Source organism: Gekko japonicus, unplaced genomic scaffold, assembly GCF_001447785.1.
Source record: "Gekko japonicus isolate JY-2015 unplaced genomic scaffold, Gekko_japonicus_V1.1 scaffold1726, whole genome shotgun sequence".
NCBI classification, from domain to species: Eukaryota; Metazoa; Chordata; class Lepidosauria; order Squamata; family Gekkonidae; genus Gekko; species Gekko japonicus.
In genome coordinates, this window is record NW_015168706.1 from 300,708 (window position 1) to 314,658 (window position 13,951).

Here is a 13,951-nt window from a genome sequence, read left to right on the forward strand (position 1 = left end):
TGCTGAGAGATCTTGTCAAAAGCCCTTTGCAAGTCCAAGTATATAACGTCTACCAGGTCACCATTTCTCCCTTTGTCTCTGAGCTGCTCACACCAAATAGGAATCAGGTCTGTGGCAGTAACGACCCGGCCTCTGGCCCTCAGGCACATGAGGTAGATGTGTCTTATTTCATAAATATCCTCATACCAAGAAAGTTGCCTTGTCTGTTGGATAGTCTGCTCTTTCCTGGTGGAACGTTTGAGGTTTAAAATCTGAGTAATAGTCAATTCAAGGGGTTTAACCTCTGGGGTAACATTTATTTTTAATCTGCGCCATAAAAGACTGCAGCAGAAATGGGAGTGTGTGCAACAGAAATGGGCAGGCCAAAAGATGCATTTATGATGCATTTAGTTATATCTGGCTTTTCTCCCCAGTTCATACCCAAAGTGACTTTTGAACATCGTTCTCTCCTCCTCCGTTTTCCCACGAGAGCCATCCCTGTGAGGTAAATCCAAACAACAAGGGGAAAAGGCCAGTGTCACAGGAGTCCCAAAGATACAAATTCCACTAGTAGAAAACACCATCAAAGGTTGCCAAAACAGTATATTGAACAATTATAAAGTTGGTGGTGTCACAACAAGAACATCAACGCATACTGTAACTATAATAAGGCATAAGATACAATGTTTCCTCCTTTGAAGATAAGACAAAAAGTCCATGTAGTCAGTGTATAGGAGCTGCGGTGGCTCAGGTGGTTAAGACGCTGAACTGCAGGCTGTGGAAGGTCAGTAGTTCAGCACTTCGAGACCCGAGTGCTGCATGACGCAGTGAGCTCCCGTCTCTAGTTCCAGCTCCTGCCAACCTAGCAGTTCGAAAGCAAGAAATTGCAAGTAGATAAATAGGTCCACTTCGGTGGGAAGGTAACAGTGTTCCGTGCGCCTTGGTGTTTAGTCATGCCGGGCACATGACCACGGAAACGTCTTCGGACAGCGCTGGCTCTTCGGCTTTGAAACGGAGATGAGCACCGCAACGCTAGAGTCGGATTCGACTGGCTTTTGAGCAAGGGAACCTTTACCTTTACTAGTCAGTGTATAATTCGCTTCTTACACTACGAACCTTGTGGTCTGTTGAAATTGCTGAAATTAGTTTCCACTTAACACAGCCGGCGAACTGAAGAAGTCGAAGGAAACGCGTCTTCCAAGTATCTAGAACGGGCGTCTTTGCAAAGGCTGTTTGGAAAAATGTTTTGACTATGTGGACTCCTCCTGTCAAGTTGCACTGACTACATGGACTTTATGTCTCATCTACAAAGGAGGAAATAAAATAAGAACAACAAGCCGGTAGGGTGCCTGATAGGCACTCACCTTCCCCAACTACTATGTAGCCCTAGTTCGGAGTATTAATAAGTCATGTAAACCGCTCAGAGCCTCCGGGATAGAGCGGAATAGAAATTGAAAGTTAAATAAAATAAAAAAATAAAATCTTATGCCTTATTATAGTTCCAGTGTGCATTAATGTTCTTGTTGTGACCACCAACTTTATAATTGTTTAATATATTGTTCTGGCAATCCTTGATGGTGTTTCCTACTAGTGGAATTTGTATATTTGGGATCCCTGAGAGTTTGTGATGGGCCCAGGGTCACCCAGCAAGCTTCCACGGCAGAAAGGGGATTCAGACCCAGCGTCCCAGTCGGCTGCCATATCCACCACACCACGCCGCCTCTCAAAAAGACCAGCGATATAAAAAAAAAAGGGACGCTTCTTTGTCTCATTCTTGCTGTCTCGCCCAGGTTTTTGTACGAGCCCAACAGCCCCGGCTACAAGTATTACCGTCAGAAGCTGGAGGAGTTCCGGAAGGCCAAGGAGGATGCCGAGGGCGTGCCTCTGGTGCCAGAGCCCAGCCTGAAGCGCAGAGCCCCCCCCGAGGGGGGGCCGTGTTCCTCTGTGGCACCAGCAGTCTCGTTGCCCAAGCCAGCAGTGGCGGCTGCGGCGGCGGCCGCGTCGAAGAAGAAGCGGAAAAGCCGGTGGGGCCCCGAGGAGGAGAAGGTGGACCTGCCCCCGCCAGAGCTGGCGCAATCAGAAGACCCGTCGCCCACCCCGTTATCAGGTTAGTGTTTGCCGCACTTGGGAAGGCAAGCGGTTTGCCTCTGGCTTGCCCCCCTCATTCTCGTGGAACGTCCTCTTATCTCAGCAGGCTCGAGCAGCTAACTCCCGGAGAGCCAGAGATAACGATCTTATCTCCCCGCAGCCGGCTCTCTGAAATTGTATGTGCCTCGGGGCCCTTCAGGTTGTGTTTTCCTCCTCCAAGGAGGATGCAGAATCTCTAATCTCTGCCTCCCCTGCCTTTCCTGACATGCCACCTCCGGCTCGCTTCTGGAGGGAGGGGGGGGACTTGAAAAGGCAGCCCACGGTTGTTTGTTTTCCCCCAATCGGGTAAACAAACAAACACAAAATTTGCGGCTTCCAGAGCTGTCTTCTCTGAAAATTGTGTACGGTCTGCATTCAGAAGGATGAAACCTCCGCAGCACATGTGCATCGTGACTAGGGAGGGAGGCAGTCCATGCTCCCTCTAAGCTGTGGAGTCTTGTGAGCAAAAATTCTACTTTGTGAGCTACTGACATTAAAGTTGTGAGCGAGCGATTGGGCTGCTGCATCAATCAGTTTGCTCTGGAGCCCTCCTTCCTGAGCTAAGACAAAAATCTGTGAGCCGGAGGCTAAAAAACTGTGGGCTAGCTCACACTAACTCTGCTTAGAGGGAACATTGGAGACAGTAGGTTTTGGCTACTTGCGAGGTGCACAGTTGAGCAGAATACCAAAGGCCGCGTCGGGGCACTGGCTCGGGGGATTTCATGAGACGTCAGTTGCACGCCTGGGGGACTAGAAAGTCTTAAGAATTGCCTTGCTGGATCTGACCAGTTGCTGGCACCCAGCATAAGAACATAAGAGAAGCCATGTTGGATCAGGCCAGTGGTCCATCCGGTCCAACACTCTGTATCACACAGTGTCCAAACCCCGGGTGCCATCAGAAGGTCCAGCAGTGGGGCCAGAACTCCAGAAGCCCCCCTACTGTTGCCCCCCCCCAAGCACCAAGACACATTGCTGGCTGCCTTTTCAAGTCCCCCCTCCCCCCAGAAGCAAGCTTGCGGTAGCGTTTCAGGAAGGCAGAGAAGGCAAAGATTAGAGACCTCACATCATCCACGGAGGAGGAAAACACAGCCTAAACAGCCCTGAAGCAGAGGCTGTAACGTACGACTTCAGAATATTAGCAGCTGATATTCAGGGTAGACTGCCTCTCAGGATGGAGGCTCTATCGTGCATAGTAGCTCTGCAGAGAACTAACACAAGACTTCAGCCTTGGGGGGTTAGGCCAGATGCCTGTCTGATCCCTTCTCTAGTTGTTGTCGGCTTGGGTACTTGAGAGAGGCATAGACATAGGTCCCAAAAGCCTCTGGCTGACCTCAGCTGGGAACAAGAACTTATTAGATCTTTGCCCTTGCCCACTAAGGCAAGTCCTACTTTTGATCAAAAAGTCCTTGTCCTGTTATAGCCGGAGGTATGCTGCCCCTGAACAAGGAGGTTTTATCAAGCTGTCCTGGTTAACAGCTGCCAAGGTACTTTTTCCACAAATATATCCCCCTTTTAAAACCCTCTGAGCCGATGGCATTCATCCCACCTAGTGTCAGTGAGTTCCCTAGGATCACTGTGCGTTGTGTGAATGAGATTTTTCATCTGCCCTGTTTCTTTTTGTAGCTGGAATAATATTCAGGAAGGCACCACAGGGAAATGAATTTTTTAAAAAAACCAAATTGTGCCCAGTGCATTTCAAGTTTGGACATCTTTGAGGATTTTTTTCTTCACAACTTCTTGAAAATAAAAAGTTCCTTTGTTTCTGCTCGGCAGAGGATGTGATGGCCACAGGAATAAAGTTTTAAAAGAGGATAAGATAGATTCAAGGACATTCATGGAGAATAAGTATATCAGTGGCTACTCGCCATGGTGACTGAGGGGAACCTCCACGTTCAGAGGCACTAAACCTCCGGATCCCAAAGCCAGGAGGCAACATCAAGGAGGAGGAGGAGGAGGAGATTGGATTTATACCCCGCCCTTCACTACCCAAAGGTGTCTCAGAGCGGCTGACAAACTCCTTTCCCTTCCCCTCCCCACAACAGACACCTGTGAGGTCGGTGGGGCTGAGAGAGCTCTGATAGAAACTGCTCTTTTTCAAGAACAGCTCTTATCAGAGCTATGGCTTGCCCAAGGCCATCCAGCCAGGTGCAAGTGGAGGAGTGGGGAATCAAACCCGGTTCTCCCAGATTAGAGTCCGTGCACTTAACCACTACACCAAACTGGCTCGGCCTCTCTGCCCTGTTGTTGGCCCTCCAGAGGAACTGGTTGGCCACTACATGAGACAGGATGCTGGACTACAGGGACCACTGGTCTGATCCAGCAGAGCTCTTATGTTCTTAAAGTAAAGGTAAAGTTTCCCTTGTTCGAAAGCCAGTCGAATCCGACTCTAGGGTTGCGGTGCTCATCTCCGTTTCAAAGCCGAAGAGCCAGCGCTGTCTGAAGACATTTCCGTGGTCATGTGGCCGGCATGACTAAACACCGAAGCGCACGGAACGCTGTTACCGTCCCACGGAAGTGGTACCTATTTATCTACTTGCAATTTCTTGCTTTCGAACTGCTAGGTTGGCAGGAGCTGGAACTAGAGACGGGAGCTCACTCCGTCATGCGGCACACTCGGGTCTCGAACTGCTGAACTACTGACCTTCCACAGCCTGCAGTTCAGCGTCTTAACCACTTGAGCCACCGCAGCTCCTCTTATGTTCTTAGTGTCCCAAATACCTGCTTCTGTGAGTTAGAACACTGCTCTCGTTCTCTGGACTTTGCAATCCTTCCTTTCCCACCAGAAAAACATGTTAGTCAATTATGGCATAAAAGAAACAACTTTTGTAAGGTGTTTTCCCCAAAATTAAAGATTCTCTTGGAGAGGTATATTGACTTGCTATGGAAGTTACAATTAGGAACATAATGTATAAGGAGATGGTTGACGATGGGGGTGGGGAGATGATCCCACAGCTTTTCGAGAGGGGCAGGGTTGGATGCCTTTGACACTTGGCCTCTTTCAGTCCAGGACCTCAAGGGGCTCGGCTACGAGAAGGGGAAGCCGGTCGGCCTGGTGGGCGTAACAGAGCTCTCCGATGCACAGAAGAAACAGCTGAAGGAGCAGCAGGAGGTAAGACGACCACCACCCCCGGTTGCTGTGGCGATTGTCTGCCGAGCAGACCTCAAAATGAACAGCATTTTGGTCTGTAGCAGTAGAAAAGAGCCAGAGTCAAGTCAAGTCAGCCTTTATTGGCATAAATTATCAGTACCATTTATACATTTTAAAACCAGTTAAAACTCATATATACAATTCTAAAAGAACCTTTTGGCGCAGCTTTAAAGCCAAGCAGAGAAACTTAGCCACCTTCTCTGTGATCTCCGGGCTGAGATCTCTTAAAAGTCTATTCACCTTAAGTGCATCAGAACAAACACCCATACTGGTTAAAAGAGAATGTAAGTATGTGATCCTTAGTGCAGTGCAGGAGAACAGGAGTGATAGATTCCACACATTTCAATCTGCAAGGGCAGTATCTGGCCAGATGAGAAACCTTGTTAAATCTGCCAAATAGAATGGCGGACGGCATAGCATTACATCTGGCCAGGGTGAACGCTCTACGTTGTTGAGGGACCTGCAGAGAGGATAGATACGAAGTCATCAACCCTGTTGTAAGGGGAATCTCAAAATTCAAGGGGGAGCAGGTTTTATTAGCTAAACTATATAAATTTTGGCGCTCCGAGTCTAACAACCTGTTTTTAATCTATTGGAATGCAACGGCAAAAGGCAACATGGACAGGGAAAGAGCCAGAGTCTAGTGGCACCTTAAAGACTGGCAACATTTGTGGCAGAGGAGGAGCTTTCGTGAGTCACGGCTCACTTCTTCAGAAAAGAGCAAGAGTCCAGTAGCTCCTTAAAGACTCACAAAATATGTGGCAGGAAGAAAAGTTATAAACAATGTGCAAATATCCTCCAGTTTAACCAGATTCCAACATCAGTGTTCAAATATAATTAATTGCCTTGGAAAAAACAACAGAGGATTTGAGATCTTGTATTTGAACTATGTTCAAACAAAGCCTCAAGAAACGGTAACCGTTTCAGCATCAACTTTGCATGACATTGAGAACTTTCATAGGTATTTATCACAATTCCGCAGGGCCTGCAAGACGGAGCTCTTCCGCCAAGCATTCGAGTGAGAAGCCACACAAAATGCCCAATACCAACTGGGTAACGTTTGCCCTATAATCCACCTTTGGCCACCTGCTCTAATAAGTCAAGGAGCCAGACACCAGCTGTATATGTTTTATGTCCCTATTGTGACCAACTAGGACAGTTTTGCCATCTTATATATGTAGCAACTTTGTAATGAAGCACCTTGCAATAAACCTAGATGCCAACTTTGTCCCCACATACACTCAAACAGGACAATCATATACACCAGTTGTGTATGTTGTCCCGCCCCGGAGGTCACGGGACGTGCAGACCGGGCGCCAGAGACCCCACGAGACCCCCTAGGCATGACTCACCAGACGAGGTGAAGGCTGACGGTCCGAGGAGGGAGTCGGGAGCAGGGGGCCCTTCCTCATCAAGCTGCTTCGGCCGGGCCCGGAGACAGGACCGGGGGCCATGAGGCAGCACCACGGAAGAGGAGAGGGGCGGCAGCAGGTTCTCCGACAGGCCAGGAGTGGGCGCGAGGCAGCGGGTACAGCCGCAGATCGGTGGCGGCGGCACGTCAGCACTCGCCCTGGAGACGCCCTGCCAGCGTCCAAGCAGATAAAGGAAGGCATGGCCCAAGTCAGAGGATGGATGGGCGGTCCTGGGAGCGGGGCGGGGAGATAAAAGGCAGGGTGGAGAAGGGGCCGGGGAGGAGGAGGTGCGCTGTGGAACGGAGAGGGGCGCTGACATACAGAGGGAGACGAGAGACGGCAAAGAGAGAAGGAAGTCCACAGCGTACTGGCAGAGGGACTCTCAGGGTGACGTTAACCCTGTCCCCTGTCTGTCCGAGGCCCCTCACTCCCTCTCCCTTTTTGGAACCTACCGCTCCGAGGGCCGTCTCCCCTACCAGAGGCAGGTCGCGAACCCTGACGCCATGGCCACTGGGGGCATCGCACCAGAGTCCAAGGGTGAGCGCGACATATGTATTATGAGTGACCCTATTGTGACCGACTAGGGCAGTTTTGCCATCTTATATAGGTTGCCCCTTTCTGTCTTAATGTTTTATGATGCCAGTCGGCCTTGTAAGCCACCCTGAGCCTGCTTCAGTGGGGAGGGCGGGGTATAAATGTAAATAAATAAATAGTAATACTATCTGCAATTGTATCCGTTCATCTGATGAGCTCTGATTCATGAAAACTTAGACTGGAATACATTTTGCTAGTCTTTAATTTGCTGTACGGATTCTGTGTTGCTGCTCCAGACCAGGGGTGGCCAGACTGCAGCTCGGGAGCCACATGTGGCTCTTTCACAAATGTTGTGCGGCTCCTGGCAGGGCGGCTGGGGAAGCGAAGGGGGGAGGGCATACTTTTTCCCCCTCCCTCCCTCCCACCTATTTACTTTCTCTGTTTCTCTTTCTCTCACTTTCTTTCCACCTCGTTCATTCTTTCTTTCCACCTCTCTCTTTTTCTCTCTCTCTTAGACAAATAAGTATCATTAGCAATTGGACAAATAAATACCGTTATTTTGTTTTTATTTTTGGCAGTCTCGTTTAATGTTAATTTAAAAAGCAGATTTGCATATTTTTAAAACAAAAATGTGCGTGTAATGTTTGTTCATGTCTTGCGGCTCTCAAACATCTGACATTTATTCCGTGTGGCTCTTACGCTGAGCAAGTTTGGCCGCCCCTGCTCCAGACTAACCCCGCTAGCTACCTGGAATGACTGGAGCGGAGGGAGATGTGCTGCTCCCAGGGAAGCCAACGGTAGGGCAAGGATCGCCATCGCTTAATGCAAAGAACTGGTTGAACTGACGGGTCTCCGGGGTCTGATGCCTGCCTGCTTGGCTGCTTCTCCCGCCCCTGCAGATGCAACAGATGTACGACATGATCATGAAGCACAAGCGGGCCATGCAGGAGATGCAGATCATGTGGGAGAAGACCGTCAAAGAGCACCAGCACGACTACGACAGCGACGAGGAGGTGGACTCAGAGCTTGGCACGTGGGAGCACCAGTTGCGGCGAATGGAGATGGACAAGACACGTGGTGCGTGGAGGGGCGGGGGGGGGAGAAGCTGCCATGAAACAGGCCGCTGTCATCCATCTTGGATCAAGCTCTCCATGGATCAGCCGATAGTTCCCTCGTTTCAAGCCAGGACTGTCAAGTAACAGATAAATATGCACTGTGAGAAACGTTTGTAAATTAACGTGTTCTGTTTATAACTATCATTCTATAAAGTGCATTGTGTGCTGTTATAACATCCTTGTCAGGTACATATATTCAGTACATACAGTATAGCAATAACATTCAGTTCATCCAATTTCACAACTACCAGTCCATTTTGCATCAGTATTTTAAAAGTCAAGCCCCAGCGGGAGTTTCCAGAATGACAAGCCCGCTTCTACTTGCATGAAGTTTTCAAGAAAGGGGGGGGGGGGAAGCTTTCAATTATAGTTGTGTTGATGCTTATTGCCAGCCCTACAAAAGACACGTTGTGCAGCTAAGACTCATGGACGGAGCGCTCCTGACAAGGATGTTATAACAGCACACAATGCACTTTATAGAATGATAGTTATAAACAGAGCGCGTTAATTTACAAACGTTTCTTGCCGTGTATATATATTTGTTACTTGACTCTCCTAACATTGCGGCTCGGGTGGCTCAAGCCAGGACTGACCAAGGGTTGAGTTCTCTGGATCCCCAGAAGCGACCGCGGCTGCCCTTGATGCTGTTCGCTGGCTCAGAAATAGGTGTGGCTCCTGGCCTTCCACCTGTTTTGAGCCAGACACCCTGTCACTCCTGTCCGCTCTGGAAAACAAATCACTGTTTGTCCGTACGAGCGCTGGCCAATTGATGAATCCAAACTGTAGCACTAACGGGGGGGGGGGTGGGTGTCACCCTGAAACTCTTGTGGGATGCCAGGAGGTTGCTTTGCAGCAGGCCTTTCCTCCTGGGACAGAGAGGAAGTGGGAATGCCTCTCCCCAGCCGACGGGAATGCCTCTCCCCAGCCGGTGCTTGCCACCAGCAGCTGCACAAGCAGGGCTTTTTTTGTACAAAAAGCCCAGCAGGAACTCATTAGCATATTAGGCCACACCCCTGACAGCACAACTTATTAGCATATTAGGCCACACCCCATGCATTCCCTTGGCTTGCCCGGGCACCCCGCGGCTCTGGGGAGCCCAGGCAAGCCCACCCCCGGACAGGCCGGGGAAGGCATGGGGAGGCATTTAAATGCCTCCCCGATCCTTCCAGGCCCCCCCGGCCCACTCACCTTGGAGTTGCCGGGGGGGGGGTTGTCACTCTCCAGGCCTTCCCTCTGTAGCCACGCATGCAGAGGTTTTGGCTGTAGTGGGCGTGGCCAACTCTGAAGCCAGCCGGAACTCCATTCCTGTGCGTTCCTGCCCATAACGAGCCCTGTGCACAAGTATTTGCATCAGGAAATAGTTCTGTCTGCGCCTTATTTTAATGGCAGGCCCACCTTCTCCACTTTCACACATGCTGGATAACACACTTTCAGTCCCTTCATTGATCATTTGCAAGTGGGCTTTCCTGTTTCGCACAGTAAAATCCAGTTGCAGAGCACATGATTCAGCATGGGTGAAAGCAGTTTCCATCAAGCAGTTTTTAATAGATCGGGACAGTGCAGCCAGAAAGCACCAGCTCCCGGAAGACATCAGGGCCCTGCGGGACCTTATACAGTTCCGCAGGGCCTGTAAAACGGAGCTCTTCCACCAGGCCTTCGATTAGGAGCCGCCATGAACAACCCTAGCACTAGCAACACCAGCAATGCCAACTGGATTGTCAAGGGACCTTTTATTTTAACACCAACTGCTGTTGGGCTGGACAAGTGATGGGGGCCATACTTCGGGCCATCCTACCGTGGCCATGGGGACGTTACGGGTACCAGCGCTTTATCTTACTTGTACTCTGATTTGCTACGCTTTTTGTATTTTATGGCGCTGTACTGTATTAGCAAGCACTTGTGTTTTAATATATTTTAGTCTTTTAACGTAAGCCGCCCTCAGCCTGCCTCGGCAGGGTGGGCGGCATAAAAACCAAATCAGTAAATAAATTGTCTCGTTCCGTCTTCCTCAGAGTGGGCCGAGCAGCTGACTCAGATGGGCCGAGGGAAGCACTTCATCGGAGACTTCCTGCCGCCAGATGAGCTGGAGAAGTTCATGGAGACCTTCAAAGCGCTGAAGGTAAAGCATCGCTGCTTTCGCTCGGCCTGACGCAACGTGAGGCCGCTCCCTAGGCTTTATTTCTGCCGCCCCGCGCTTCGTTTTGGCGGAGTTCAAAACCGTTAGCACGGAAGGGCTTCCGAGAGACAGGGCAGCGAGGGGTCAAGGGACCAAAGAAAAAGGGCAGCCTGGAGATTGCATGAAGCTGCCTTGTACGGAATCAGACCCTTCGTTCATCAGAGTCAGTATTGTCTACTCAGACTGGCAGCCGCTCTCCAGGGTCCCAGGTGCGGGTTTTTTACATCCCCTACTACCTGATCCTTAAGTGGAGATGCTGGGAATTGAACCTGGGACCTTCTGCATGCTAAGCACAGGCTGTGCCACTGAGCCACGGCCCCACCCCTGATCCCAGGGGGAAGGGCTGGTGTAGATTGGTGTACATGGAGAGCCAGTTTAGTGTAGTGGTTAAGAGCGTGGACTCTAATCTGGGAGAACCGGGTTTGATTCCCCACTTCCTCCACTTGCACCTGGCTGGATGACCTTGGGCAAGCCGTAGTTCTGATAAGAGCTGTTCTTGAAAAAAGAGCCGTTTCTGTCAAGAGCTCTCTCAGCCCCACCTCCCTCACAGGGTGTCTGTTGTGGGGAGGGGAAGGGAAAGGAGTTTGTAAGCCGCTCTGAGACTCCTTTGGGTAGTGAAGGGCGGGGTATAAATCCAATCTCCTCTTCTTCTCAGGCGCAGTCCATGAGAGAGCTCTCTCGGCCCCACTGACCTCACAAGGTGTCTGTTGTGGGGAGGGGGAGGGAAAGGAGTTTGTGAGCCGCTCTGAGACACCTTTGGGTAGTGAAGGGCGGAGTATAAATCCAATCTCTTCTTCTCTTCTTCTTCTACATTGCCCTGAGCTGTGCAGCCGATTTCTTGACGGCAGGCTCTCTAGCCCGTACCGTTGAGGAGAAGATCGTAAATTAAGTCCCAGCACAATAACAAAGCAACATTCTGTATAAGACATTTGCATCTCCTCAGGCTCCATGTTTGTAGTGGAGTCGGTTGACACATTCACCTGTGCCATGAATTTAAGGGATGTGTGTGTGTGTGTGAGTGAATTAGGTCACCCTTTTTAGGGTATCTCTGATGCCATGCAGTTGCTGACGCTTTCACTGTTCTCCTTCTGTCCCGTACACGTGTGTGGGCCCTCTGTGTTCACTGTTCATTGTGATACTCAGGTCAGGTGATCCAAGAAGGGGTGTGTCCATGGTTGGGAAGGGGCCAGGCAAGCCAAGGTCGGGGATTAGAGGCAGCAGAAGCGTCATAAAGAGGATAGCTGGCACAGCAGGGCTATCAAGTGTTCAGGTAGCTAGGTTCGGTAAGGTTAGAGAAGGTAAGGAGCAAATGCTAGGATGGCCTCTTCATCCCAAGGCCTGTCGTCCCAAGCATTGAAAACACAGACCCAAATTGTACTCTGCCATCTGTTGGTCGTGGTAGGGCGGAGAGCCAGTTTGGTGTCATGGTTAAGTGCGCGGACTCGAATCTGGGAAAACCGGGTTTTGATTCTCCACTCTTCCGCATGCAGCTGCTGGAGTGACCTTGGGTCAGTCACAAGTTCTTTCAGAGCTGTTCTCTCAGGAGCAGTCCTCAAGAGAGCTCTCTCAGCCCCGTCTACCTCACAGGGTGTCTGTTGTGGGGAGGGGGACGGGAAAGGAGTGTGTTAAGCCGCTCTGAGACTCCCAAGTGAAGGGCAGGGTATAGATCCAATCTCTTCTTCTTCTTCGTCTTCTTTAACAGCCGCCTTTGCCCATTCCAATCTGAGCTTCTTCCCGTCACCCTGCTGCCCGGCTTCAAATCTTCAGCCTGGTCAGCTATATCTGGTGGTGGGAGGTGCTTTCAAGTCACAGCTGATTAACGGCGACCCCATAGGGTTTTCCAGGCAAGAGGTGAACAGAAGTGGTTTGCCAGTGCTCGCCTCTGCCTAGAGATTCCGGGATTTCTTGGCGGTCTCCCATCCCGAGTACTACTAACCAGGGCTGACCGTGCTTAGCTTCTAAGATCTGACGAGACCAGAGTACCCGGTCCTATCCAGGTCAGGGCAGTTGTATCCAGTGGGTCATGAACACCTTCTCCCCCTCTGCCCCTTTCGCCCCACAGGAAGGACGTGAGCCCGACTACTCGGAATACAAGGAGTTCAAGCTGACGGTGGAGAACATCGGCTACCAGATGCTGATGAAAATGGGCTGGAAGGAAGGAGACGGTCTGGGGTCCGAAGGCCAAGGCATCAAGAACCCCGTCAACAAGTGAGGATTCCGTTCCGGGGTTTTGACTCATGCCGTCGCGTGTCGTTAGGTCAGGGGTGGCCAAACTTGCTTAACATCAGAGCCACACAGAATAAACATCAGATGTTTGAGAGCCATAAGACATGAACAAATGCCCCAGTTTTTACTGTAAAAGGTAAAGGTTCCCTTGCTCGAAAGCCAGTCGAATCCGACTCTAGGGTTGCGGTGCTCATCTCCGTTTCCAAGCCGAAGAGCCAGCGCTGTCCGAAGACGTTTCCGTGGTCATGTGGCCGGCATGACTCAACACCAAGGTGCACGGAATGCTGTTACCTTCCCACCGAAGTGGTACCTATTTATCTACTTGCAATTTCTTGCTTTCGAACTGCTAGGTTGGCAGGAGCTGGGACTAGAGACGGGAGCTCACTCCGTCATGCGGCAGCTCGGGTCTCGAACTGCTGAAGTACCGCCCTTCCACAGCCTGCAGTTCAGCGTCTTAATCACTTGAGCCACCGCAGCTCAAACAGATCAAACATGAACCCATATTGTGTCCTTCACCCAGACAGACAAGACACAAGTCATGGCCGTCTGTCTGTGTCGTTTTTGTGGGACATTGGGCGTATTTCTTGAATAAAGGCATTCTGACAGGAATTGTACTGTGAAGATTAGCCAGGGAACTTCCAAGCGGCGGCAAGGAAAGAACTTGTCTGGGGGTGGAGCTTTCCCCTTTATAGCGCCTCACTGGAGGGAAGCGCTGTCATTCGCGCACAGGGGAAGCTCCTCCTACTAGTTGTCAAGCTAGGAAAAAAATCTTCCGCGGCAGGCCTGCGTGTGCGCAGATCCCACAAGCATGCCCCCTCCCTGCATACCTCTGTGTCCCTTTGTCCAACCTTAACTCTTTCCGCCCCTGCCAGATGCAGGGCAGGCAGAGGGTAAAAGTCAGCCTGGGTCTGTCTTAAAACAGGGGAGTGACGGCGGTGGACGGGGCTGGCTTCGGTATCGATCGCCCCGCTGACCTGTCCAAAGAGGATGATGAGTATGAAGCATTCCGCAAGAGGATGATGCTGGCCTACAGGTTCCGGCCCAACCCCCTGGTAGGAATCATAGAGTCATAGACTGTTAGAGTGGGAAGGGACCTTGCAGGTCATCTAGTCCAACCCCCTGCACTCTGCAGGAGCCTAGCCGAAAGATAGCCCTACATACCTACAACATACCCAAAAGATGGTCATCCAGCCTCCGCTTGAAAACGTCCAGCGAAGGAGCATCTACCACCTCC

The 13,951-nt window shown here is 50.8% G+C and overlaps 1 protein-coding gene across 1 annotated transcript in view; it reads left to right on the forward strand.

Moving 5' to 3' along the window:
- Positions 1–13,951, forward strand: part of SUGP1 (SURP and G-patch domain containing 1) — a 49,381-nt gene that overhangs the window by 28,587 nt on the left and 6,843 nt on the right. Inside the window, exons 7-12 of the mRNA XM_015415524.1 lie at positions 1,770–2,086; positions 5,109–5,215; positions 8,100–8,277; positions 10,328–10,434; positions 12,554–12,699; positions 13,640–13,769. Coding sequence (XP_015271010.1) covers positions 1,770–2,086; positions 5,109–5,215; positions 8,100–8,277; positions 10,328–10,434; positions 12,554–12,699; positions 13,640–13,769 — 985 coding nt within the window. The remainder of the gene's footprint in view (positions 1–1,769; positions 2,087–5,108; positions 5,216–8,099; positions 8,278–10,327; positions 10,435–12,553; positions 12,700–13,639; positions 13,770–13,951) is intronic.